The 25,562-nt window shown below is 36.5% G+C and overlaps 1 protein-coding gene across 1 annotated transcript; it reads left to right on the top strand.

Annotated features, from left to right (window-relative positions):
- The first annotated feature begins 2,368 nt into the window (after positions 1–2,368).
- LOC107769624 (UDP-glycosyltransferase 91A1-like) lies at positions 2,369–6,382 on the top strand. Its single transcript, XM_016588858.2, has 3 exons — positions 2,369–3,092; positions 4,295–4,525; positions 5,646–6,382. Exons 1-3 carry the CDS (start codon positions 2,498–2,500, stop codon positions 6,236–6,238), a joined length of 1,419 nt encoding a protein of 472 aa, XP_016444344.2. The 5' UTR covers positions 2,369–2,497; the 3' UTR covers positions 6,239–6,382.
- Positions 6,383–25,562: the final 19,180 nt, after the last annotated feature.

Here is a 25,562-nt window from a genome sequence, read left to right as displayed (position 1 = left end):
CCGTTTCTTACCAAATTTCACAGACTCTTCTTGAATCACATATAAGACCTATATCGGGCTCCGAACCAAAATATGGACCCGATACCATCAAGTTTTAAACACGTTTCATTTCCAAAACTCATAAATAATCCCAGAAAATAATTTTCTTTAAAAATTCATTTCTCGGGCTTGGGACCTCGGAATTCGATTCCGGGCATACGCCCAAGTCCCATATTTTCCTACGGACCCTCCGGGACCGTCAAATCATGGGTCCGGGTCCGTTTACCCAAAATGTTGATCGAAGTCATCTTAAATCCATTTTAAAGTCAAAATTCATCATTTTTCACAGATTTTCACATAATGGCTTTCCGGCTATGCGTCCGGACTGTGCACTCAAATTGAGGTGATGCTGAAAGAGGTTTTAAAGGTCTCGGAATGCAGAATTTATTTCTAAAACATCACAAAAACAACAAAAAGTTATTTTCCATTCATCGTCAGACACTTAAAAATAATTAAAAATATTAAGCAATTATTTCTAAAAAACATTAGTGCCAAATATATCGTTCGGTTCAATTTAGATTATCCTAGAATTATAATCAAGATTATACCTCTAAGATTAGAACAAAAATTATTTGTTATATGGGATTGAAAATCTTATTATTGTAGTATAATAGTTATTCTAATTTTAATTTTAAGTAAAACCCTCAATTAAATAGAGAACAAATTTAATTTTAAATTTTAGTACAGGACAACTCATTTAATCGCTCCACCCAAACAGTCACTTCCATAATTATTTTTTAAAATAATATTTTTTATTTTATAGTATACAATTCATTTTTGTAAGAATTGTAGACTGAAAAGCTAGCTATACCTATATTATAGGTAAACAAAATTTTTATTGATACATTTACAATTATACAACAATAACAACTCAATAGAATTGCGGGGCAATTCAGAAGGATGAATCTATTTTTGTAACTAAGGGGATAGGGAGGAAGAGAAGATGAATGTAAAAAGTTGGGTTTTATTTTGCTTGTACATATATTTTCCTTTGATAAATAAAATTACTTAATTACCAAAAATAAAAATAACTAAGTAGAATTCTATAAGTGGGGTATAGGAAGAATAGTATATATGCAGACTTTATCCCTACCTATGAAGGTAGAGAAGTTATTTTCGAAATACCCTCGACTCAAGAACGTCAAAGATGGAGCAATAGTGAAACAATAGTAACAACAATGTAATAAGATAGTGGAAGCAAATAATACAACAAATAATGACAGAGATCTAGGGATACGAAACTACAGGAATAGTGCCAATCCTACTGCTAATACTGACATACTATATAGAAATAAGGGACTAGAAATAGGAAAGAACCGGCTAGTATAACTACTGTTGGTAAGACAAGGCGAAACTCTAGATTGTCTATCAATCCATCACTCTAAAATCGATCCATATTAAATGCTACGTATAATAAAGAGACACGTGGAACCAGAGACAGGTGAAAAGCGAGACAGGTGGAAGTCAAGACCGGGGGCAACAGTCTCGGTTGGCACCGGGAGGTTCCCGAAGGGGATGTTGCTCATGAAGACAAATGAGTGCCTGTCACCCGATAGCATTCAATGAAGAATATCATGCAATATTAAATACATATTCAGTTAAATAGAAGATGACATTCTTAGCCTGCCGTTACACATTCTTCAATAGCCCACATAATTATCATTTAAGAAGGGCTTGACCCTAGAACCTTGTTCCCTCTGTGTCACTATAATTAGGGATTTCAACAACCATTATAAGGGGACGAATTTTCTGACAAACTTATGCTATATACTATTCAAAAGCTCAATGACATTTTATTTCTTGCTTATTAATACTGCTACTACTGCCTTCGAAAGTTCTGCTTTCGGAACAAGCTATCTGTTGTCTTATCTTGATTTCAACGCTAAGTCTTGCATTCTTATTTAATTTATTTATCATTCTTAAAGTTGTTGCCATGTGACCAGGAGGCCACGGGTTCAAACCGTGGAAACAGCCTCTTACAGAAATGCAGGGTAAGACTGCGTACAATAGACTCTTATGGTCTGACCCTTCCCCGGATCCTGCGCATAGTGAGAGCTTAGTGCACCGGGCTGCCGTTTATCATTTTGGAATCAAATCGATTCGCTTGTCTATAAACTACGTATAAATTCAACTGTATTATTTTCTGGGTAAACACACACCTTTCTATCGAGGATCGTGTCCTCCTTAAATTGAAGCCTAAGAATATTTTAAATTTTCTTAAACCGACACATTGACCTCATACATCGTGCAAACTTCTAATCCACTTTGTAATCAATAATGCCAACAAAAAGAAATAAAATACAACCACCACCACCAACTAACTAATACTTGAAAGATTTCACTCACGAAGAACAGATCTAATCTTTACTATATAGTATTCCTTTGATATTTGAAGCAACAACTACATCTCAAAAAATTCTTAGATCATTCTGTACTTTGAATCTTAAACTCTAAAACTATGTCGGATGTCAAAAACTTTCATTTTTTCATGTTTCCTTGGTTAGCTTTTGGTCACATGATACCATACCTAGAATTAGCCAAACTCTTAGCTAAAAAAGGTCACAAAATTTCTTTCTTTTCCACTCCAAAAAATATCCAAAGACTCCCTAAATTACCTCCAAATTTAAAACCCAAAATAGAATTTATTACTCTTCAATTACCCCATGTTGAAAATCTTCCTGAAAATGCAGAAGCTACCATTGATTTACCTTATAATAAAGTTAGGTACCTCAAAATTGCCTTTGACAAGCTCCAAGAATCCATGCCTAAATTAATAGAAACTCTTTCCCCTGATTTTGTAATTCAAGATTTTGCTTCTTATTGGTTAGTTCCAATTACTAAAAAATCACAAACTCCCACTATTTATTTCAGCATTTTCCCTGCAACTGGTTTAAGTATGGGAGGAGATCCTTCTAGTATTATAATTGGAGATGATGATCGTGTTAAGCCTGAAGATTTTACAGTGAAACCTAAATGGGTACCTTTTGAAACCAATGTAAGGCCAAGTTTTTATCAGATTCAACGTATGTTCAATGACTTGGTCATAGATGGAGGTAATGTTTTAGAATTTATAGATCTTTTTATTTTTTTTGTTTACATTCGATGTTTTGGTACCCGCATTAGGATCCGACTATATTTTGGGTCGTGCCGGGAAGTCTTACATTGAGGTTAAACCCTCGCTAACAAAGGTGAATTCATACTTAACATTCATTCTTGAGCGGAGGTCTTTCGGAAACAACCTTTCTACTCTTTCAGGGTATGGGTAAGGTCTATACATTACCCTCCCAGACCCTACTAAGGGAATTTTACTGGATTGTTATTATTGTATACTTAATATTCGAACCCGAGATTTCTGATTAAGAATGAATGCGTACTTACCACTGCACTATAACTCTAATCAGTAGAATTTATAGGCTTGCATATGTACTTATATGCATTATTAGCAATATTTGTGTGTTATTTGTTTTAGTAAAATGTTTGACTCAAATTTAAAGTGGTATATTGAGGTTATACCAAGGTTTAACGTTAAATGGATCTAAGACGTCTCATAAAGTATATATGTGTTTTTATGTGTAGATAGTTCGGCATAATTTTTATCTTAATGATGGACTAAATTAGAGAAAAAATATAACTGTGTTTTATTTAAATTTATGGTGACGAGTGTATATGCGCTTAATTTGTCATGTGTTGAAGTATCTGAGTAGAAGTAGTTTTGTTCATGTCTTTGTTTATTTCTTGTGTTATTCTTGTTTGCTATGTTGATTGTGAGACTCCTTGCACATGAGATATAAGAGCGAGATGTCTCTTGAAATGTTGATTGGGTACTAAGCTCTAGTCATGTTTATCCTTTCCTTAGTATATTATGTTTACTCATTTTCTCACCGGTATTATGTTATGTTCCTTGCCATGTTGTTTGTTGGGTGTTTCCATGTGGATTGGTATTGAGGTTCCGAAAGGGTTAGAACGTGATTCCATGAGTCGAGCATGCATTATATATATATATATATATATATATATATATATATATATATATATATATATATATATATGTGTGTGTGTGTGTGTGTGTGTGTGTGTGTGTGTGTGTGTGTGTGTGTGTGTGTGTGTGTGTGTGTGTGTGTGTGTGTGGACTAAATTAGAAAAAAAATGTAACTATGTGTTATACCATTTGAAAAGAAGAAAATTTTAGTTAATAATTTGACATGATAGATTCTTGAAAGAAGATAATTTTTATTTTAAAATTTTGGTCCGACAGGAAATGTTTCCGATATTTATCGCCTCGCAGTAACCGTGAAAGGCGTTGATGTAGTGGCAATAAGGAGTTGTTACGAGTTCGAAGGCGAGTGGTTACAAGTCATAGAAAACCTTTACGAGAAAGAAATTATTCCAATTGGTTTGCTTCCCACAACTAGCTATGATGATGGAGAAGAAGATAACAATGAAACATGGCTAGAGATGAAAGCATGGCTAGATATGCAACAAAAAGGTACTCTCACATAGACTGTACTCCTTCCATCTCATTTTATGTAGAAGAATTAACTTAAATAGCCTATATATATATATATATATATATATATATATATATATATATATATATATATATATATATATATATATGTGTGTGTGTGTGTGTGTGTGTGTGTGTGTGTGTGTGTGTGTGTATTGTGTATTACAATGTATAATCTATGTATATCGATTAGGAATAATAAGCACTGCTATTTGTGTAAAGATCCCTTTTATGTATGTACTTTGATTGAACATGAAATTTAAGAAAGAGTTACTTTTAAAATTTTGTGGTTCAAAACAAATAGTTACTTTTAAAATTTTGTGGTTCAAAACAAACTATAGCTATTTGTGTGATTATAAATCATCTCATTAAAGATAAGACGAAAAGTTTAAAGTTGTATTGTTTCTAAAGACAGAAAGATATCATTCTTTTTTTGGACAGAAAAAAGGGGATCTTTACACAAATAGCCGGTCATATTTAATATTTACCTTTTCTAGCCATATACATAAATTATACATTTATTATACATACATAATACATAAATTATGCATATGTTATACCTTCACTGGCTATTTTAGTTTAAGTTGTTGGGTTGACGGTTATTTTGGTTAATTCTTCAAAAAAAAAAAAAAATACGTCACATAAATTGGGACAGGGGGAAGTGAAATTATCTTAGCATCGAGAGGCAAAACTGATGAATGGATTTATCCATTAAAAGACTTGATATTTCTATTTTATTTAGAACTTGAATTTGAATTACAAAAATTTATTTAAGCTTTAACTTTAATTTGGACATGTTTGTTTATGAAATAAGGAGGACTATTCTAAATACCATTCTTTCAGTTTTATAAATTCAGGTCTTCTCTAATCAATGGCTATAATTTGCAGTATGCATACGACTTGTATACTTGTCTATATTTTTTTAGGGGTCCTTTGGTATGCAGACTAAATTATCCCGAAATTATAATTCTGGGATTATAACCCCAGGACTAATTTATCCCATATCTTTATCCCACCTTATCCCTCGTACCAAACGACCCCTAAAGTATACCGATAATATCTCTTTGTTCTTAATTTTGTTACTCTATTATTCTAACAGGTTCAGTAGTTTATATTGCATTCGGGAGCGAGACAAAGCCAAGCCAAGATGAACTAACAATCATAGCATTAGGGTTAGAACTTTCAAACTTGCCTTTCTTTTGGGTGTTTAGACAACAACGCGGATGTGCAGATTCAGAAGTGATCGAGTTACCTGAACAATTCGAAGAAAGAACAAATGGACGTGGATTTATATGTACGAGTTGGGCACCTCAATTAAAAATACTGAATCACGAATCAATAGGTGGATTCTTGACGCATTCTGGATGGAGTTCAGTAATAGAGGCAGTACAATTTGAGAAACCGTTGATATTATTGCCTTTTTTAGCCGATCAAGGGATGATTTGTAGCCACTTGACTGAGAAGAAATTGGGATATCCAATTTTTAGAAATGAATTGGATGGATCATTTACTAAAGAATGTGTGGCTGAATCACTGAGGTTGGTAATTGTTGAGGAAAAGGGAAAAATTTATAGGCAAAATGTTAAAGAAATGAAAGAGTCTTGTAGCAAGGATGTTCAACAACGTTTTGTGGATAATTTGTTGGATTATCTACAGAGTCACAAAAGGTTTCAAAGAAGAGAAAGTAATTAGGTGTGATTGGTTCATGTTCGAGTCTGAGAAGGAAAACTTCTTGATAGAGAACACTTTACTCTTCGATGTGTTTGGATTAGTCGGACCAGTAGATCCAGATGTTTATTATGTCTTGGTTAATTTGTTGGATTATGATTTGGCTTAGTCTGAAAACTTCTTGATAGGAAACACTTTATTCTTTTGTTTGTTTGGATTAGTCGGATCAGTTGTGTCCTACTATGTATTTTCGCGACAAAACTACTAGTATAATAATTGGTTACAACCTAAGTAATTACAATTCCATCATATGTTTCATCTTGTATAATTCAATCTAGACGGGTACGAGACACTTTATAAATCTATGTTTCGGGTTGAGAAGAATATGTTTAGTTAAATTCATTGATTGAAATCTCCCTCTACCTCTGACTAGGTGACTCCCATGCCATCGACGACTAAATTACTACTTAAATAACTAAATCAGTATACCTTTCGGAAACATGCGTTGCACGTTAATAATGACAAATAATAATTTAAATATTTATTTATATTAAGGAACAATAGAATTTAATTAATGAGAAATTTTTTATATATAATACTACAACAATTATCTAAATGCCGAAAAATATTATTACATTAACATAAAACGTGAATTCAAAATGAAAGAGCATCATCAGAACTTACATAAATGATCAATTTTAATCATGTTAAGTAGATAATTATGTGTTGTAGTTTAAAGGTATATAATGTGATTGTATCTTATCGAACACTTCTTTATAGACGGTGTTTTTTTGTATATGTTTCCTTCGAATGCTTTGGTTACTCTGCCATGACCAGAACACTTGTTGTGGATATTGATATCTCTCTTGAAAGTGCAACATATAGTTATTCGTGTACGAAAATATATTGTAGTATATAGTCCAATATTAAGGATGTTTGTCCTTGTGCTTTATTTATTATAACTACAAAATATAAACATATTGAAAATTATTTTCGCACAAATATAAAAGGATTTTCTTTAGTTACGGAAGACGAAAGTTAAATTCGAGAATAAACACATACTTAGAAGCACATTGACCAGTATCATAAGTTCTGCATGTATGACGTTAAAATCAAAATTTCTATTATATATATGGTGACACTAACATACGTAAGAAATAATGAACTTGACAACAAATATATACAGTAGAAGGCCATTTGGTATTAATGTATTTAAGTATTCTTATTGGTAGTAGTTGTTGCTATCATCTTCTGCTTAATTAAAACGGAAAAATATTTTGTTTTTACCATAAAACTTAGCAATCAACCTTTTATTTAGTTGATCAACATATTCATTTCTGCTAGCTAAGATAACTCTTTAATTTCTATCATGTAATTTGCACAAATTGCGTTTTAATCTAATGATGAAAATATTTTCCTTATTAAATGCACAACTATTACCATTGGGGTTGATAACCAAGTATTCTAGAAGAACCAAATCATCTTTTATTGGATGTTCTTCTTCGTTTCCGACACGAAACAAGAAGTTGCTGAATGTTGGATCTGTTCTTACTTTTATATTTCTTGTCATTTGAATATTTTTCATTTGAGGTCATAAGTATAATTTTGGCAAGCTAGCTTTTACAGTTTCTACTTTGGTCAATTTTGGAACTACTGATCGTACTTGACAGAAATCACCTCCCAAACTATTACTTTTCCACCAAACGGTTCATCGATATCCCATATATCTCTAAAACTCTAGGTGATTGTTTCGATCATTTGTCACTTATCCAAAAGCGCTTCATCCCATATTATCATTTTTGCCTTCCTTATAAATTTAGCACTATTACTCTGTTTTGATATATTTATGATGGTTATTTTAGATATCTGAAGAGATATATCGAATCTAAAGTGAGTTGTATGACCTCATAATAAAATCGTTGTTGGTACACCACTTGTTCTTATTGCTAATAATATCATGCCTCTTGATCTGATATTTGCAAGTAATGCATTACATAGGAATATTATTTCGATATCGTCGGAGGCATCTACAAAGGATAATCCTGCTATACCATAGTTGACTTTTTATAATATAGTCTCGAAAGCTTATTTTTGTTCAGAATTTAACTTTGATTGTGCTTCCTCAAACACTTGTATGATCTTCTTAATATTGTACTAATCTTTTTTACTTTATGATCTATTTTTTTAATCTCTAACACTCTTTTTATGGAATAAATTTATGTACCCTAAGAATTTTTTTTAACTTGAAAAATAATTTTACTCATATAATGAATTAAAAAAATAATTTAATTGTATTCTCTTGCTAAATAATTAATTGAAAGCTTTGATTATTTGGTTTTAACATAAAATATAATTTATTTTCTGTTGATTTAGATTTTTAATATTAGTTCATCTCATGTTTGAATGTTTAACAGTAATTGTAATTTTATCCACGATAAATTTTATTTTCAAAGAGTAAAAAGATCGACTGACATTTCACTTTTAGATCTTTAAGTTTGCAAAATTATTAGTGGTATTGGCTCTTACTAAAAAAATTCTTTCTTTTCTCATATATTTATATTCTTAAAAAATGTCTTAGTTGTTCTTTAATAATTTGGTATCTTTTTCTATACTACACAAAAAATTAATAATAAAAAAATATTATTTGAGTAGGAAAGTAGTTCAAATATAATATAATAATATATATATTCGTGGAAATATTTTTCTCAATTTCAACGCTTTATGCAGTTCGTTTAGCATTTCTTGTTTTTTTTTTGTTATTGAATATTATAGAGTGGTAATGTATTACCAATATTGAGGATTCTTATGAAATTAATTTTATTAAGCCTTCCTACATACTTTTAATAAGCATTCAATGATAATCTTCAAAAATTCAAGACAATTTGTCTTGAATTTCAAATTAGTAGCTCAAAAATTCAAGACATTAAGTCCTTAATTTTTAAATTCAGGATACTTAGTCTTGAAGTTTGGTGAATTGACTAATCTTTTGTGAATATAATTTAAATAGCGGGATTAAAAGTGGCTACTGCTGCACTTCGCCCACTTATTTCGTGCATTTCCACACATTCATTCAAATGATGAAGGCTCATGGCTAACCAGTCCATCTGAAAACTATTGCGACTCAACCACAGAAAGAAAAAGAGAAAACTACCCTCTATAGCCCTTCAAAATTTTATTAGCTCATATTTTACCCCATGGACCCGAAATAGCCTTTAAGCCCAATTTATTGACAAATTATGGCCACTATTCCTAATCAACTTCTACTCTATTTCTCTCTCTCTCTCTCTCCTCATCCTCTCCAATCTTCAATCTTCCGTCTTTTCCTTTCTTCTTATCTTTTCCCTTCTTCACTCCCTCCTTTTTTTTCTTTTTTCTTTTCTTCTCCTATAGCGATACCAACACACGTTCTTTTTTAATTTTTTCTTTTTTCTTTGCGATCTCCTCCTCTTTTACTTAGATAAAGAAATATCTATCTTCTTTGAGTAATTTCTGGCAAAAGTCTGGCGGTGGTTGCCGCTTTCTTCGCTTTCTGTCCACTTTCAGATATAGTATTGCATGATATTTTTTCGGATGGCTTTTGCAAGAAGATGAAAAATTGAGAAAATAAAATAGCCGCTAACGGAGAAAAGCTTTTTCCGGCCGAGTTCGGTATCCTCCATTATCGTCAGTGCTCCTTTATTTATGCACTGCATAATCAATGTATAATAATTGTTTAATGTAGTGTCTAATCGCACACTAATGGTACATTTATTATACACATATTATACAAAACTGGACGTGAAAGATTACGGTGACTATGGTGAGTGTTGAAAATATTGGATATAATGTGTATATATTATGTATGCACATTTATATGAAAGGTGCATCTATACTGATATGATGCATATACACTTTTTATACAAATTCAATATTCATAAAGTTTTGTATATAAAGCGTATAATAGTATATATATATTGTTTGACAATGCATAAAAATGTATATACACTTTATACTAGTGTATGATGTGTATAGTACGTGTAAAACATGTACACTTTATACTATATCATGGGTATTTTTGCTTATGTAATTTTATATTTTTCTAGATTGGATCACTAAAAATTTAATTTTTGTAAAATATAAAAAAGGGGATTTTGGTGGTTATGGAAAAGATGGTTGGGTTTAATGGAATTTTTGGGCCGAAAGGATGGATTTTGACGGGGATTTCACTAGGTTTGAAGGATTATTGTGTCACGACCCGGATTTTCCACCATCGGGAGTCGTGATGGCGCTTACTGGTGAAAGCTAGGCGAGCCAAATTATTCAAATTACTTAACCTTTTCTAATTTTATACCATTATCAGTGATTAGTAGATATCATACAAATAGCGGTAATAATTAAGCGGAAGACAAAATCTGATAATTTAACTTAATACAAACTGCAAAAGTCTAAATACAACTCTACCCAAAATTTGATGTCACAATTTCACAGAATATCTAAGAACACTACAAATAAGGTCTGAATAGAAATACACAAATCTGTCTCTAAATAAGTAAAAATAGAAAAGAAATGATAGAAGGAGACGCCAAGGCCCGCAGACGCCTGCAGGACTACCTTGAGTGGCCTGTTGGACTGAAGGCAGCAACCTCACTGTGGTCCAAATGCTCCGGTATCAGTATTTGCACACAGTGCAGAGTGTAGTATCAGCACAACCGACCCCATGTTCTGGTAAGTGCCTAGCCTAACCTCGGCGTAGTAGTGACGAGGCTAGGACTAGACTACCAAATAAACCTGTGCAGTTAAATCATATACAATGGAAAAATAAAAGCAGATAATTATAGTTAACGATGGGAGGGGGAAAACATGCTTCGGGGAGTAACAGATAACAACAAAGTATCAAGAAACCAAAATCCAATTACTAACAAGGATAAGGAAAACAAATGCAGAATTCACTTTCATTTCAGATCTTGTTGCAGGCGTGCAACCCGATCCCATTTTATATATCTCGTTGCATGCGTGCAACCCGATCCCATTTCATATATCTCGTTGTAGGCGTACAACCCAATTCCATTTCATATATCTCGTTGCATGCGTGTTACCCGCTCTCATTTCATATATCTCGTTGCAAGCGTGCAACCCGATCTCATTTCATATATCTCGTTGTAGGCGTGCAACCCTCTCCCATTTTATATATTTCCATGGCGGCGTGCCACCCGATCCCATTTACAAATAAACAACAATCACAAAAGAATCCCGGCAAGGGAAAAAAAGTATAAAAATATCATCCCGGCAAGGGAAACAATATCGTAAGCAATAACATCCCGGCTAGGGAGACAATGTCATAACAATAACATCCCGGCAAGGGAGACAATATCATACACAATAACATCCCGACAAGGGAACCAACAATGATAATCAACATTTTAAGTATGAATTAATCTTAACGGAGTCACTACAATTACAACACTAGACCCACGGGCATGCTTGACACCGACTTATAGATACTCGTCACCACGCCTATACGTCGTACTCCACAATTAATACATAGCAAATAAGACACAACTCCTAATCCCTCAAGCTAAGGTTAGAGCAAACACTTACCTCGATGCCACGAGCACAATTCAAGCCTCAACTACCGCTTTACCTCTCGTATCCACCACCAATTCGCTTGTATCTAGCCACAAGTTACTTAATTATCTTAATAAATGCTAAATGAATCAATTCTAATGCATGAAAATAAGTTTTTTCAATATTTTTCCCAAAAAGTCAAAAATTGATCCCGGGCCCACAAGGTCAAAACCCAAGGTTCGAACAAGAACCTGATTACCCATGTTACCACGAACCCAAATATATAATTCGTTTTGAAATCGGACCTCAAATCGAGGTCCAAATCCTCAAAATTTAAAAAACCCAGGTTCAACCTAAAACACCCAATTTCCCCCATGAAAACCCTTGATTTTGAGTTGAAATCATGTGAAAAGATGTTAAAGATAGAAGAAAATGGGTTAGAAATGACTTACAATCGCCCAAAGGTGTTTAGGTTTTGAAAGGGTTTGAAAAAATGAAAGATTTTCGACTAAGTTATGAATTTGTAGGTCGCAGATGTCGCAATTGTGACTAGCGAACCCTTCAAAAGACTGTCATCTTCGCATTTGCGAAGATTTTTATCGCATTTGCGACCACCCCCATATTTCTGAAGGGTTCGCATTCGCGAGGCAGACGTCGTATTTTCGACTTGGGTCTTCCGCATTTGCGACTAAATGATCGCATTTGCGATCAGGCCTACCCAGGCCTTCTTTCGCATTTGCGATGCTTTATTCGTATTTGCGATGCTTTATTCGTATTTGCGAGCTAGGCTTCGCAAATGCGAAGCCTGCAGACCTGCAACATACCAGAAATTCCTAAGTGCAAATTTCACTCCGTGCCCTATCCAAAACTCACCCGAGCCTTCGAGGCTCCAAACCAAACATGCACACCAACCTAAAAGTATCATGCGGACTCGCTCGTGCAATCAAATCCTCAAAATAACATCAATAACTATGAATTTACCATCAAAATCAAAGGAAATCTCATAAACTTGTCAAAGTTTCAAATTTTACAACTAAGGTTCCGAATCACGTCATTTCAAGTCCGTTTCTTACCAAATTTTACAGGCTCAACTTAAATGATATATACGACGTGTACTGGGCTCCGGAACAAAAATACGGGCCCGATACCATCAATTTCAAACATATTTCATTTCCAAAAACTCATATATATTCCAGAAAATAATTTTCTTTAAAAATTTATTTCTCGGGCTTGGGACCTCGAAATTCGATTCCGGACATACGTCCAAGTCCACCATTTTCCTACAGACCCTCTGGGACCGTCAAATCACGGGTCTGAGTCCGTTTACCCAAAATATTGACCTAAGACAACCTAAATTCATTTTAAATGCAAAATTCTTCATTTTTCACATAATGGTTTTCCGGATACACGTCCGGACTGCACATACAAATTGAGGTGAGACAAAAAGGAGGTTTAAGGCCTCGGAACACGGATTTCATTTATAAAACAAGTGATGACCGTTTGGGTCATCACATTCTCCACCTCTAAAACAACTGTTCATCCTCGAATGGACATAAGAAGGAAGTACCTGAGTCGGAGAAAAGATGGGGATAACGGCTCCGTATATCGGACTCGGACTCCGAGGTCGATGCCGCAACATGCTGACCTCTCCACTGAACACGAACAAAAGGGAAACTCTTCGATCTCAACTGACTAACTTGCCGGTCTAGAATAGCTACCTGCTCCTCCTCATAGGATAAGTCCTTGTCTAACTAGACAGTGCTGAAATCTAACACGTGGGATGGATCGGCCGTGATACTTCCGAAGCATGGAAACATGAAACACTGGATGCACGGCTGATAAGCTCGGCGGTAATGCAAGTCTGTAAGCCACCTCTCCCACTCAATCAAGAATCTCAAACGGGCCAATGTACCTAGGGCTAAGATTGCCCTTCTTTCCAAATCTCATCACACCCTTCATAGGCGACACTCGAAGCAACACCCGCTCGCCGACCATGAATGCCACATCTCGAACCTTACGGTCGACATAACTCTTTTGCCTGGACTGGGTTGTACGAAGACTATCCTGAACAATCCTGACCTTGTCCAAGGCATCCTGTACTAGATCCGTACCCAAAAACTGAGCCTCTACCGGCTCAAACCATCCAACCAGCAACCGACACCGCCTAACATATAAAGCCTCATAAGGAGCTATCTGGATACTCGACTGGTAGTTGTTGTTGTAGGCAAACTCCTAAAAGCAAGAATTGATCTCACGAGCCTCCAAAGTCAATGACACAAGCTCGGAGCATATCCTCCAAAATCTGAATAGTACACTCGGATTGCCCGTATGTTTGAGGATGAAATGCTGTGCTCAACTCAACTCGTGTGCCCAACTCATGCTGAACTGCTCTCCAAAAATGTGAGGTAAACTGCGTACCTCGGTCCAAAATGATAGACACAGGCATACCATAAAAACGAACAATCTCCCGGATATAGATCTCAGCTAACCTCTCGGAAGAATAGGAGATTGCCACAAGAGTGAAATGTGCTGACTTGGTCAGCCTATCAACAATAACCCACACTGCATCGAACTTCCTCTAAGTCCGTGGGAGTCCAACAACGAAGTCCATAGTGATACCCTCCCACTTCCACTCAGGAATCTCAATCTTCTGGAATAAACCACTATGTCTCTAATGCTCGTACTTAACCTGCTGACAATTCAAACACCGAGCCACATATGCAATAATGTACTTCTTCATCCTCCTCCACCAATAATGCTGCCGCAAATCCTGATATATCTTAGCGGTGCCCAGATGAATAGAGTATCGGGAACTGTGGGCCTCCTCTAGAATCAACTCTCGGAGCCCATCCACATTAGGCACGCAAACTCTACCCTGCAGCCTCAAAACTCCATCATCACCTAATGTTACTTGCTTGGCACCACCGTGCTACATCGTGTCCCTAAGGACACACAAATGAGGATCATCATACTGCCGAGATTGGATACGCTCCAATAAAGAAGAACGGGCGACTGTGCAAGCTAACACACGGCTGGGCTCAGAAACAACCTCACGAATTGATTGGCCAAAACCTGAACATCCAAATTAAGCGTCTCTCACCGACCGGAATATACGCTAAACTGCCCATACTGGCTGACTTTTTACTCAAAGCATCGGCCACCACATTGGCCTTTCCCGGATGATATAAGATGGTGATATCATAGTCTTTCAATAGCTCCAATCACCTTCTCTACCTCATATTTAGCTTTTTTTTCTTAAACAAATACTGTAGACTCTTGTGATCCGGGAACACCCCACATGACACACCATACAGATAATGCCTCCAAATCTTCAACGCGTGCATAATGGATGCTAACTCCAAATCATGAACTGGATAATTCTTCTCATGGATCTTCAACTGACGCAAAGCATAAGCAATGACCTTGCCATCCTGCATCAACACCGCACCAAGTCCAATACGAGATGTATCACAATAAACTGTATAAGGCTCTGAACTTGTGGGCAAAACCAACACCGGCGCCGTAGTCAAAGCTGTCTTGAGTTTCTGAAAGCTCGCCTCACACTCGTCTGACCACCTGAACTGGGCACCCTTCTAGGTCAACTTGGTCATCGGGGCTGCAATAGACGAAAACCCCTCCACAAACCGACGATAATAGCCTACCAAACTCAAAAAACTCCGGATCTCTGTAGTTGATGCTGGTCTAGGCTAGTTCTTGACTGCCTCTATCATCTTCGAATCTACTTGAATACCCTTTACTGATACCACATGACCCAAGAATACAACTGAACTTAACCATAACTCACACTTCGAAAACTTAACATACAATTGACTATCTCTCAAAGTCTGAAGAACAACTCTCAGATGCTTCTCATGCTCCTCCCGGCTGCGGGAATAGATCAAAATATCATCAATGAAGACTATCACGAACGAATCCAAGTAAGGCCTGAACACTCGGTTCATCAAATCCATAAAAGCTGTTGGGGCATTTGTCAACCCAAATGACATCACCAAGAACTCATAATGCCCGTACCGAGTACGGAAAGCTGTCTTAGGGACATCAGATGCCCTAATCCTCAACTGATGGTAGCCAGATCTCAAGTCAATCTTTGAAAATACCTTGTCACCCTGAAGCTGATCAATCAAATCATCAATCCTCGGCAATGGATACTTATTCTTGATTGTAACCTTGTTCAACTGCCATTAATCTATACACATTCTCATCGATTCGTCCTTCTTCTTAACAAACAACACCGGCGCACCCCAAGGCGAGACACTAGGTCTAATGAAGCCTTTATCAAGCAAGTGTTGCAACTGCTCCTTCAACTCTTTCAACTCGGCGGGGCCATACTATATGGCAGAATAGAAATAGGCTGAGTGCCCGGAGCCTAATCAATGCAGAAGTCAATATCCCTATCGGGTGGCATACCCGGTAGGTCTGAAGGAAATACCTCAGGAAACTCATGAACAACAGGCATAGAATAAACAGAAAAAACCCCAGCACTAAAATCACGAACATATGCCAAATAGGCCAAACACCCCTTCTCGACCATATGCCGAGCCTTCATATATGAGATAACACTACAGGTAAAATGACCAGGAGTTCCTCTCCACTCTAGACGAGGCAACCACGGCAAGGCTAAGGTCACAGTCTTGGCATGACAGTCCAAGATAGCGTGGTAAGGTGATAACCAATCCATCCCCAATATGACATCAAAATCAACAATATCCAAAAGTAAAAAATCTACTCGAGTCTCAAGACTCCCAATCACAACTATACATGAACGATGGACACGATCTACCACAATAGAATTACCTACCGATGTAGACACATATATGAGAACACTCAAGGAATCACTAGGCATGACCAGATACAGTGCAAAATAAGATGACAAAAAGGAGTATGTAGACCCTGGATCAAATAGAAATGAAGCATCTCTACTACAAACCAGAACAGTGCCTATGATAATTGCATCGGAAGCCTCAGCCTCAGGCCTGGCTGGAAGAGCATAACATCGGGGCTGGGCCCCACCATTCTGAACGACCTATCTGGGGCGGCCTCCTGCTGGCTGGCCTCCACCTCTAGCGGCCTGAGCTCCACCGCTAATACCTCTACCTCTATCTCTAGCACCTTCACCTCTAGCTGGCTAGGCGGGCGGTGGAACACTCGGTTCCTGAACCATGGCACGGGAACCCTGGTGCTGAGAACTGCTTGGTGCTCGAGGGCAATATCTAGCAATGTGGCTCGTGTCGCCACAAGTAAAACAAGCCTTCGGCTACTAGGCTGATGACCCTGAAAACTCTGAAGCGGAGGTGCACTGATAGAAGCTGGCGATGAACTATAGGACAACTGATCAGAATACTACATGTGAGAACCACGACCACCTGGGGCACCATGAGAAGCCTGAAGTGCTGACTGAAACGGCCTGGGAGGATGTTCCCTACCAAAAGAATCCCTGCCTCCAGATAAGGCACCATTAAATCTGTCCGAATGACGAGGCCTCTTGTCAGACCCCTGACAACTCCCCTGCGATAGAACCATCTCAACTCTCCTAGCCACATTGGCCGCAATTTTTATGCTTAGCCAAAAATCAACCATTTTTCACATCTTTTCAAAATATAAACTCCCTAGAGGGAAGTATAAGAAGAGCATGATGGGTCAAGTCAATAAATTTGGCTCGTACTGAATAACAGTCATAGAACCCTGTTGGAGATGCTCAAACTACCTCCGATAGTTCTCCCTCTGAGTGACCGAAAGAAACTTCTCCAAAAATAGCTGAGAAAACTAATCCCAAGTCAAAGCTGGTGACCCAACTGGTCTAGCCAAACAATAATCTCTCCACCAAGTCTTGGCGGATCCAGACAAGTAAAAAGTAGCAAAGTCGACCCTATTGGACTCCACTATCTCCATGTTCCTGAGAACCTCATGACAACTATCTAAATAATCCTAGGGATCCTTAGAAGATGCACCGCTGAAAGTGGTAGTGAAGTGCTTGGTGAACATGTCCAATCTCCACAAGGCATTAGCAGACATAACTGCTCTATCTCTAGTCTGAGATACCACACTCAGCTGAACTGCTCCAACTGGCTGAGCTGCTGGAGTCTGAAACTGGGGAGCCATCTGCTTCGAAGTGTGAGTACCAGGAGTCTGGGCTCCTCCTCCAGCCTGAGAGACTGCTCGTGCTACAGGAAGCAAGCCTGCCCGGGTGACACTCTCCATAAGGCCCACTAGACGGACCAGAGCATCATGGAGTACTGGGGTAGTAATGAACCCCTCTAGGACCTGAGCTGGGCCCACCGGAACTGCCTGGGCCGGAACCTCATCATCAAACTCAACCTGAGGCTCTACCGCTGGTGCTGCTGCTCTAGGCTGAGCTATGCCTCTGCCTCGGCCTCTAGCACGGCCTCGGCCTCGCCCTCTACCCCTCGTGGGAGCTGCTGCTGGGGGCTTGGGCTGCCGATCATTGGATGAGGAAGCGTGTGATCTTGCCAATGTGCGAAAGAACAAAGTATAAATTCAATTTGCATTGAAAAACCAAACCGCACGACAAGAAAGAATAGATGTGAAGTTTTTCCTAACTCTGTAGCCTTTGGGGATAAATACAGACGTCTCCGTACCGATCCCTCAGACTCTACTAAGCTTGTCCGTGAATTGTGAGACCTAAGTAACCTAGAGCTTTGATACCAACTTGTCACGACCCGAATTTCTCACCCTCGGGAGTCGTGATGGCGCTTACTGGTGAAAGCTAGGCAAACCAAATTATTCAAATTACTTAACCTTTTCCAATTTTAAACCATTATCATTGATGAGTAGATATCATACAAATAGCGGTAATAATTAAGCGGAAGATAAAATCTGATAATTTAACTTAATACAAACTGAGAAAGTTTAAATACAACTCCACCCAGAATTTGATGTCACAATTTCACAGAATGTCTAAGAACACTACAAATAAGGTCTGAATAGAAATACACGAATCTGTCTCTGAATAAGTAAAAACAGAAAAGAAATGATAGAAGAAGACGCCAAGGCCCGCGGACGCCTGCAGGACTACCTCGGGTCGCCTGTTAGACTGAAGACAGCAACCTCACTGCGGTCCAAATGCTGCGGTATCAATATCTGCATACAGTGCATAGTGTAGTATCAACACAACCGACCCCATATGCTGGTAAGTACCTAGCCTAACCTCGGCGAAGTAGTGAAGAGGCTAGGACCAGACTGCCAAATAAACCTGTGCATTTAAATCATATACTATGGAAAAATAAAAGCAGATAATTACAGTTAAAAATGGGAGGGGGAAAACATGCTTCGGGGAGTAACATATAAAAACGGAATATCAAGAAACCAAAATCCAATTACTAACAAGGATAAGGAAAACAAATGCAGAATTCACTTTCATTTCAGATCTTGTTGCAGGCGTGCAACCTGATCCCATTTTATATATCTCGTTGCAGACGTGCAACCCGATCCCATTTCATATATCTCGTTGCAGGCGTGCAACCCACTCCCATTTCATATATCTCGTTGCATACGTGCAACCCGCTTCCATTTCATATATCTTGTTGCAGGCGTGCAACCCACTCCCATTTCATATTTTTCCGTGGCGACATGCCACCCGATCCCATTTACAAATCAACAACAATTACAAAAGAATCCCGGCAAGGGAACAAGAGTATAACAATATCATCCCGGCAAGGGAAATAATATCGTAAGCAATAACATCCCGGCAAGGGAGACAATGTCATAGTAATAACATCCCAGCAAAGGAGACAATATCATAAACAATAACATCCCGACAAGGGAACCAACAATGATAATCAACATTTTAAGTATGAATAAATCTCAATGGAGTCACTACAATTACAACACTAGACCCACGGACATGCTTGACACCGACGTATAGATACTCGTCACCATGCCTATACGTCGTACTCCACAATTAACACATAGCAAATAAGACATAACTCCTAATCCCTCAAGCTAAAGTTAGACCAAACACTTACCTCGATGACACGAACACAATTCAAGCCTCAACTACCGCTTTACCTCTCGTTTCCACAACCAATTCGCTTGTATCTAGCTATAAGTTACTTAATTATCTCAATAAATGCTAAATGAATCAATTCTAATGCATGAAAATAAGTTTTTTTCAATATTTTTCCCAAAAAGTCAAAAATTGATCCGGGGCCCCCAAGGTCAAAACCCGAGGTTCGACCAAAACCCAATTACCCATTTTTCCATGAACCCAAATATATAATTCGTTTTGAAATCGAACCTCAAATCGAGGTCCATCCTCAAAATTTGAAAAACCTAGGTTCTATCCAACACACCCAATTTTCCCCATAAAAACACTTGATTTTGAGTTGAAATCATGTGAAAAAATGTTAAGGATTGAAGAAAATAAGTTAGAAATGACTTACAATCGATTTGGAGAAGAACTTGTCTTTGAAAAATCGCCCAAAGGTGTGTAGGTTTTGAAAAGGTTTGAAAAAATGAAAGATTTTCGACTAAGTTATGAATTTGCAGGTCACAGATGTCGCAATTGTGACCAGGGTTTGCAACAGAAGACTGTCATCTTCGCATTTGCGACCACCCCATATTTCTGAGGCGTTCGCATTTGTGAGGCAGACGTCGCATTTGCGACTTAGGTCTTCCGCATTTGCGACCAAATGATTGCATTTGCGATCAGGCCTGCCCAGGACTTCTTTCGCATTTGCGATGCTTTATTCGCATTTGCGATCTCGCATGCGAAGCCTGCAGACCTGCAACATACCAGAAATTCCTAAGTGCAAATTTCACTCCGTGCCTTATCCAAAACTCACCCGAGCCCCCGGAGCTCCAAACCAAATATGCACACCAACCTAAAAATATCATACGGACTTGCTCGTACAATCAAATCCTCAAAATAACATCAATAACTATGAATTTACAATCAAAATCAAAGGAAATCTCATAAACTTGTCAAAGTTTCAAATTTTACAACTAAGGTTCCGAATCACGTCATTTCAAGTCCGTTTCTTACCAAATTTTACAGGCTCAACTTAAATCATATATAAGACCTGTACCGAGCTCCGGAACCAAAATACGGGCCCGATACCATCAATTTCAAACATATTTCATTTCCAAAAACTCATATATTTTCTAGAAAATAATTTTCTTTAAAAATTCATTTCTTGGGCTTGGGACCTCGGAATTCGATTCTGGGCATACGCCCAAGTCCCATATTTTCCTACGGACCCTCCGGGACCGTCATATCACGGGTCCGGGTCCGTTTACCCAAAATATTGACCGAAGTCAACCTAAATTCATTTTAAATGCAAAATTCATCATTGTTCACAGATTTTCACATAATGGCTTTCCAGATACACGCCCGGACTGTGCACGCAAATTGAGGTAAGACAAAAAGGAGATTTTAAGACCTCGGAATACGGAATTCATTTCTAAAACAAGTGATGACCTTTTGGGTCATCACATATTGGGATCATTTGAAATATTTTGACTACTAATATTAAGTGTAAAAGAAGGCTGCAATAAGGAGCTAGAGTCTCCTCTGGTTTTCTGGGTTCACTTGCTAGCCCTTATAATTGGTTTTGGGCTATGAATTGTATGCCTTATTTTATGGCTACCAGTTGTCATCGTTTTCACTGAGTGGCTACAAAAGAAGTTCTCTCGAAAAAAGAAAAAGATAAGAGATATTTCACCGAATAGTCAATCAGATTCGCTGTTTATTTTTCTAATCAATATATATAGATTAGATATTTATTGGGGCATCAAGACATTTCCTCTTTATATGCTTGAATTATTTCAACCTCGCATCCCACATCTTATCCACCACGGATACTATGCCTACCTTTTCCCGAATATCTCATTCCTGATCATGTCTCTCCTGGTATACTCACACATCCATCTTAGCATCGTCATCTCCACTAATTTCATCTTTAATTTGGATATTAGAGTTCTTAATTAGCCAACACTCCATTCATACAATTTAATGGATCTAACTATCACTTTGTAGAACTTACTTTTAAGTCTTAGTGACACAATTCTTATTAGGAAAAGAATAATAAGAGGCCATTTAGAATTTAAAACTTCAATATATTATACATACATACATATCCACGTGTTTAATTATTACCCCAATGGCTAAACGGAAGTCTTCAGTTGGAACAACCGAACCATAAGTCTCTTCCTTTTGTGCAAACCCCAACTAACCAATGTACTTAGTTCTTTTTTTTTTTCCTTGCTTCGAGTTTGGTGGTCATATTTCTCCGACTAATTTAAACTCGCGTCAACCGCGTTTTAATTAAAATAAGAAGTATTTTCTATTAGGATTTTTTTAATTCTATAATTCAAATCCAAGACCTCTAATTATAGATAAATAAATCTTATCCACTTCACCATAATTTGGCGATTCACTATTAAAAAAAAGGGAAAAAATCAACTGCCAAAATCGACTGATATTAGTCGGTAATTAGCAAAAATCGATCGAAAATTGACTGATTCGTGGCGGTTGATAATCGTATGGTCGGTAGAGCCAAAAAATCGACTTCGGTCGGTCAATTAAATTGCAAAAAAAGAAAGAAGAAAAAATTGTCGAAAAAAGAGATCGAAGTCGGTCGATATTTTTAATTATGTAATTAAAAAATACACTATCTGGGAATTGAACCGGGGTCTGTACTGTCGCAGGATAATATTTTACCACTAGAGCAATGGTGCATTTTGTTTTAAAACTATCTTTTATTTCATTTATACTCTTTAATTGCATTTTCGTGCGAAAATAACTGACTAATGTCGGGCGGTTTTATTAAATAATAAAATTACCGACTGAAATCGGTCAGTTTTTTAAAATGATCAGCCGAAATAACCGACCAATTTCGATTGATTTTTTTGAATATTAATTTTAATTTATTTTAAATGAAAAACCGACCAAAGTTGGTCGGTTTCTTTCTAGAAAACTTTATTTTGCGGGACGCAAAAATAGTTTCCAGTATTTTTGCGCAAAAAAACCCAACCAAAGTTGGTCTGTTTCATTATAAAAGAAATTGAAAAATAAAATATTTTGAAAAATCGATCGATTTCGGTCAGTTTTCTGCTAGTCTTTTTACCGACCAAAGTCAGTCGGTCCACCGCGATCGGCTTTGCCGAATTTCTAGCCGTGATTATTTCAATTATTAACATTATATACTCATCATGTTGCAACTTTCAATTGGATATCTTAGTGAAAGTATAGTAGTTCTATAGGTTGGTGCCCCACTTTGAAATTTGACTACCTAATAGTGGTAAGAATTTTTGCTGATGACTTCATGCCACTAACTGTTTTAGTTCTTTATTAGGAAAAAAAGTCAATATCCAAGATAAAAACCCCCTTAATAGAAGAAAACTTGTTTCCTTAGGCAGTTGATCAGTTAAGGAAAAAATAGCAGAAAAATCCAGAAAAATCAACCCCTTCTTGACTATCTTGAAATAGTATCTTTGCTAATTTGAGAATATGTTATAATTTCAAGAACATTTTCGTAACCCTTTCTTTCGAATTCTTACAATTACACATATTCATAAATTATTTTTGAGAATAAAATGACGCTTTTTCAAAGACAATACATCTAAATCTATCTATTTATACTATATTAAAACACGAAGGCCTTTAGTGGAATGCCGTTCGCCTTTTTTATCCTTTTAAAATAAGTTTCACATCAGAAAAATATGTAATTTAAGTTACTTTTATAATATCTAGGACTTTTAAAATCAAATAAATTTTAATAATTACCTAATATTTAGAATTTGGAAATCAACTAAATAAGGATAAAAATATATGAAGAAAAAAGAAGAGAAAATAAAAACTAAAAGGTAAGTTTCTTTTCCACCATGGACAAAGAATATTGTATTAAGGACTTTAACGTAGATATTACTTGGAAAATCGGAGTAATATTATGTTTTCTTTTCCTTATATATCAGACGGCAATTTCAATGGGAATATGTTTCACAATCATGCTTCTCATTGGGGAACTTACAATTCTAACGAGATGTACTATTAAAAGTAAGAGATTTTGTACCTAACTAAATATATATTACTAAATGTAGTTTTTAAATATTACACAACTTTATAAAGAGAATAATATATTGTTCGAGTAGGAAAAAAAGTTCAAAAATTATTTGTATCTTCTATACTATCATAAAAGCATAAAATCTCAACAAATAATTAAGTCTTAAAATTAATAAATTAGCAAAAAAAATTAATTCATTCTTTTTTCAAAATCATTATGTAAGTAAAATTATTTATCAAGTTGATAAAACTCTTAAGGTACACAAATATATTCACAAAAAGAGCATCAGCAATGAAAGAAATAAAAAAATAGAGCAAAAATTTATTATAATATACTATTAAAAATTAAATTGCTAAAAATGCTAAGTTGAAGCATTAAGGATGTAATATAAGACAAAGGTTATTCAAAAGAAGTTGTCATTGGTATTTTTCGTTTTTTAATATACATTCCAATAAATGATAGTGTGATGACCCAAAAGGTCATCTTTAATTTAAATAATTATCTCGATATTTTAAGACCTTGAAAAGCGCTATCAATAATTTCTCGACTTGCGTGCGCAGTCCGTATAATTTTCTGGAAGGTTTTTATGTAAAAAAATGGATTAAATTGTGATCTAGAGGTTTAAAAACTCAACTGAGTTGACTTCGGTCAACATTTTGAGCAAACAAACTCGGAAAAAAGTTTTGACCATTCCAGTAGTTCCGTATTGTGATTTGTGACTTGGTCATATATCCGAAATCGAATTTGGAGGTCCCTAGATCAAATTATCGCCATTTAACAGAATCAAGAAATCTAAGACTAAAGATTTCTTAAGTTTGACCGGAGATTTAACTTTTGAGAAAAAGACCCCGGAATGGAATTTTGATGATTTCAATAGTTTCGTATGGTATTTTGGACTTAGGAGCATGTTCGGATTTGGATTTGGAAGTTCGTAGGACAATTCAACGTATTTTGGCGAAAGTTGAAAAATAGAAGATTTTTTGAAAAGTTTGACCGAGAGTTGACTTTTTGATATCGGGGTCGGAATCCAGTTCTGAAAATTTTCATAGCTTCGTTATGTCATTTATGACTTGTGTGCAAAATTTGAAGTCAATCGGACTTGATTTGATAGGTTTTTGCATCGAATATAGAAGTTGGACGTTCTTAGTTTCATTAGGCTTGAATTGGGGTGTGATTTACGGTTTTAGCATTATTTGATGCGATTTGACGTTTCGACTAAGATCGTATCACGTTTTAGGACTTGTTGGTGTATTTTGTTGAAGTCCCGAGGGCCTCGGGTGGATTTCGGAAGGTTAACGGATATAAAAAGGGTGCTGAATTTTCTCTTTGGACAACTGCTGATTTTTACAGCATGTGAACAGTACCCGAAATTTTCTGGACAGAATGTTAAATTCTGAAAATGGGACTTCGTTTTTCCATTTTTACCAAATTAGAGCTAGGAGAGAGGCGATTTGCGGGAGATGTTCAGAGAAAACAACGAGGTAAGTGTTCTTAACTTAATTTTTGTTAGATTACCCGAATCTATTACTAGTTTTGGCATTAAATCTGTGAATTTAGTTGGAAGAGTTTGAAAACCCTCTAGGATAGATTTGAGGATTTGAGGGTCGAAATATTATCGTAATTTAGTAATTTTGGTATGGTTAGACTCGGAGTTGGATGAGGTTTCATATTTCGCAACTTTCGTCGAATTCCGAGATGTGGGCCCCACGTGCGAATTTTTAGTGCAATTTTGGATTTTAATGGAAAATGTAGAATTTCATAAG

The sequence above is a fragment of the Nicotiana tabacum genome, chromosome 16, assembly GCF_000715075.1.
Source record: "Nicotiana tabacum cultivar K326 chromosome 16, ASM71507v2, whole genome shotgun sequence".
NCBI classification, from domain to species: Eukaryota; Viridiplantae; Streptophyta; class Magnoliopsida; order Solanales; family Solanaceae; genus Nicotiana; species Nicotiana tabacum.
The sequence above is the reverse complement of the archived record's forward strand: the minus strand, read 5'-3'. Positions and strand labels throughout refer to the sequence as shown.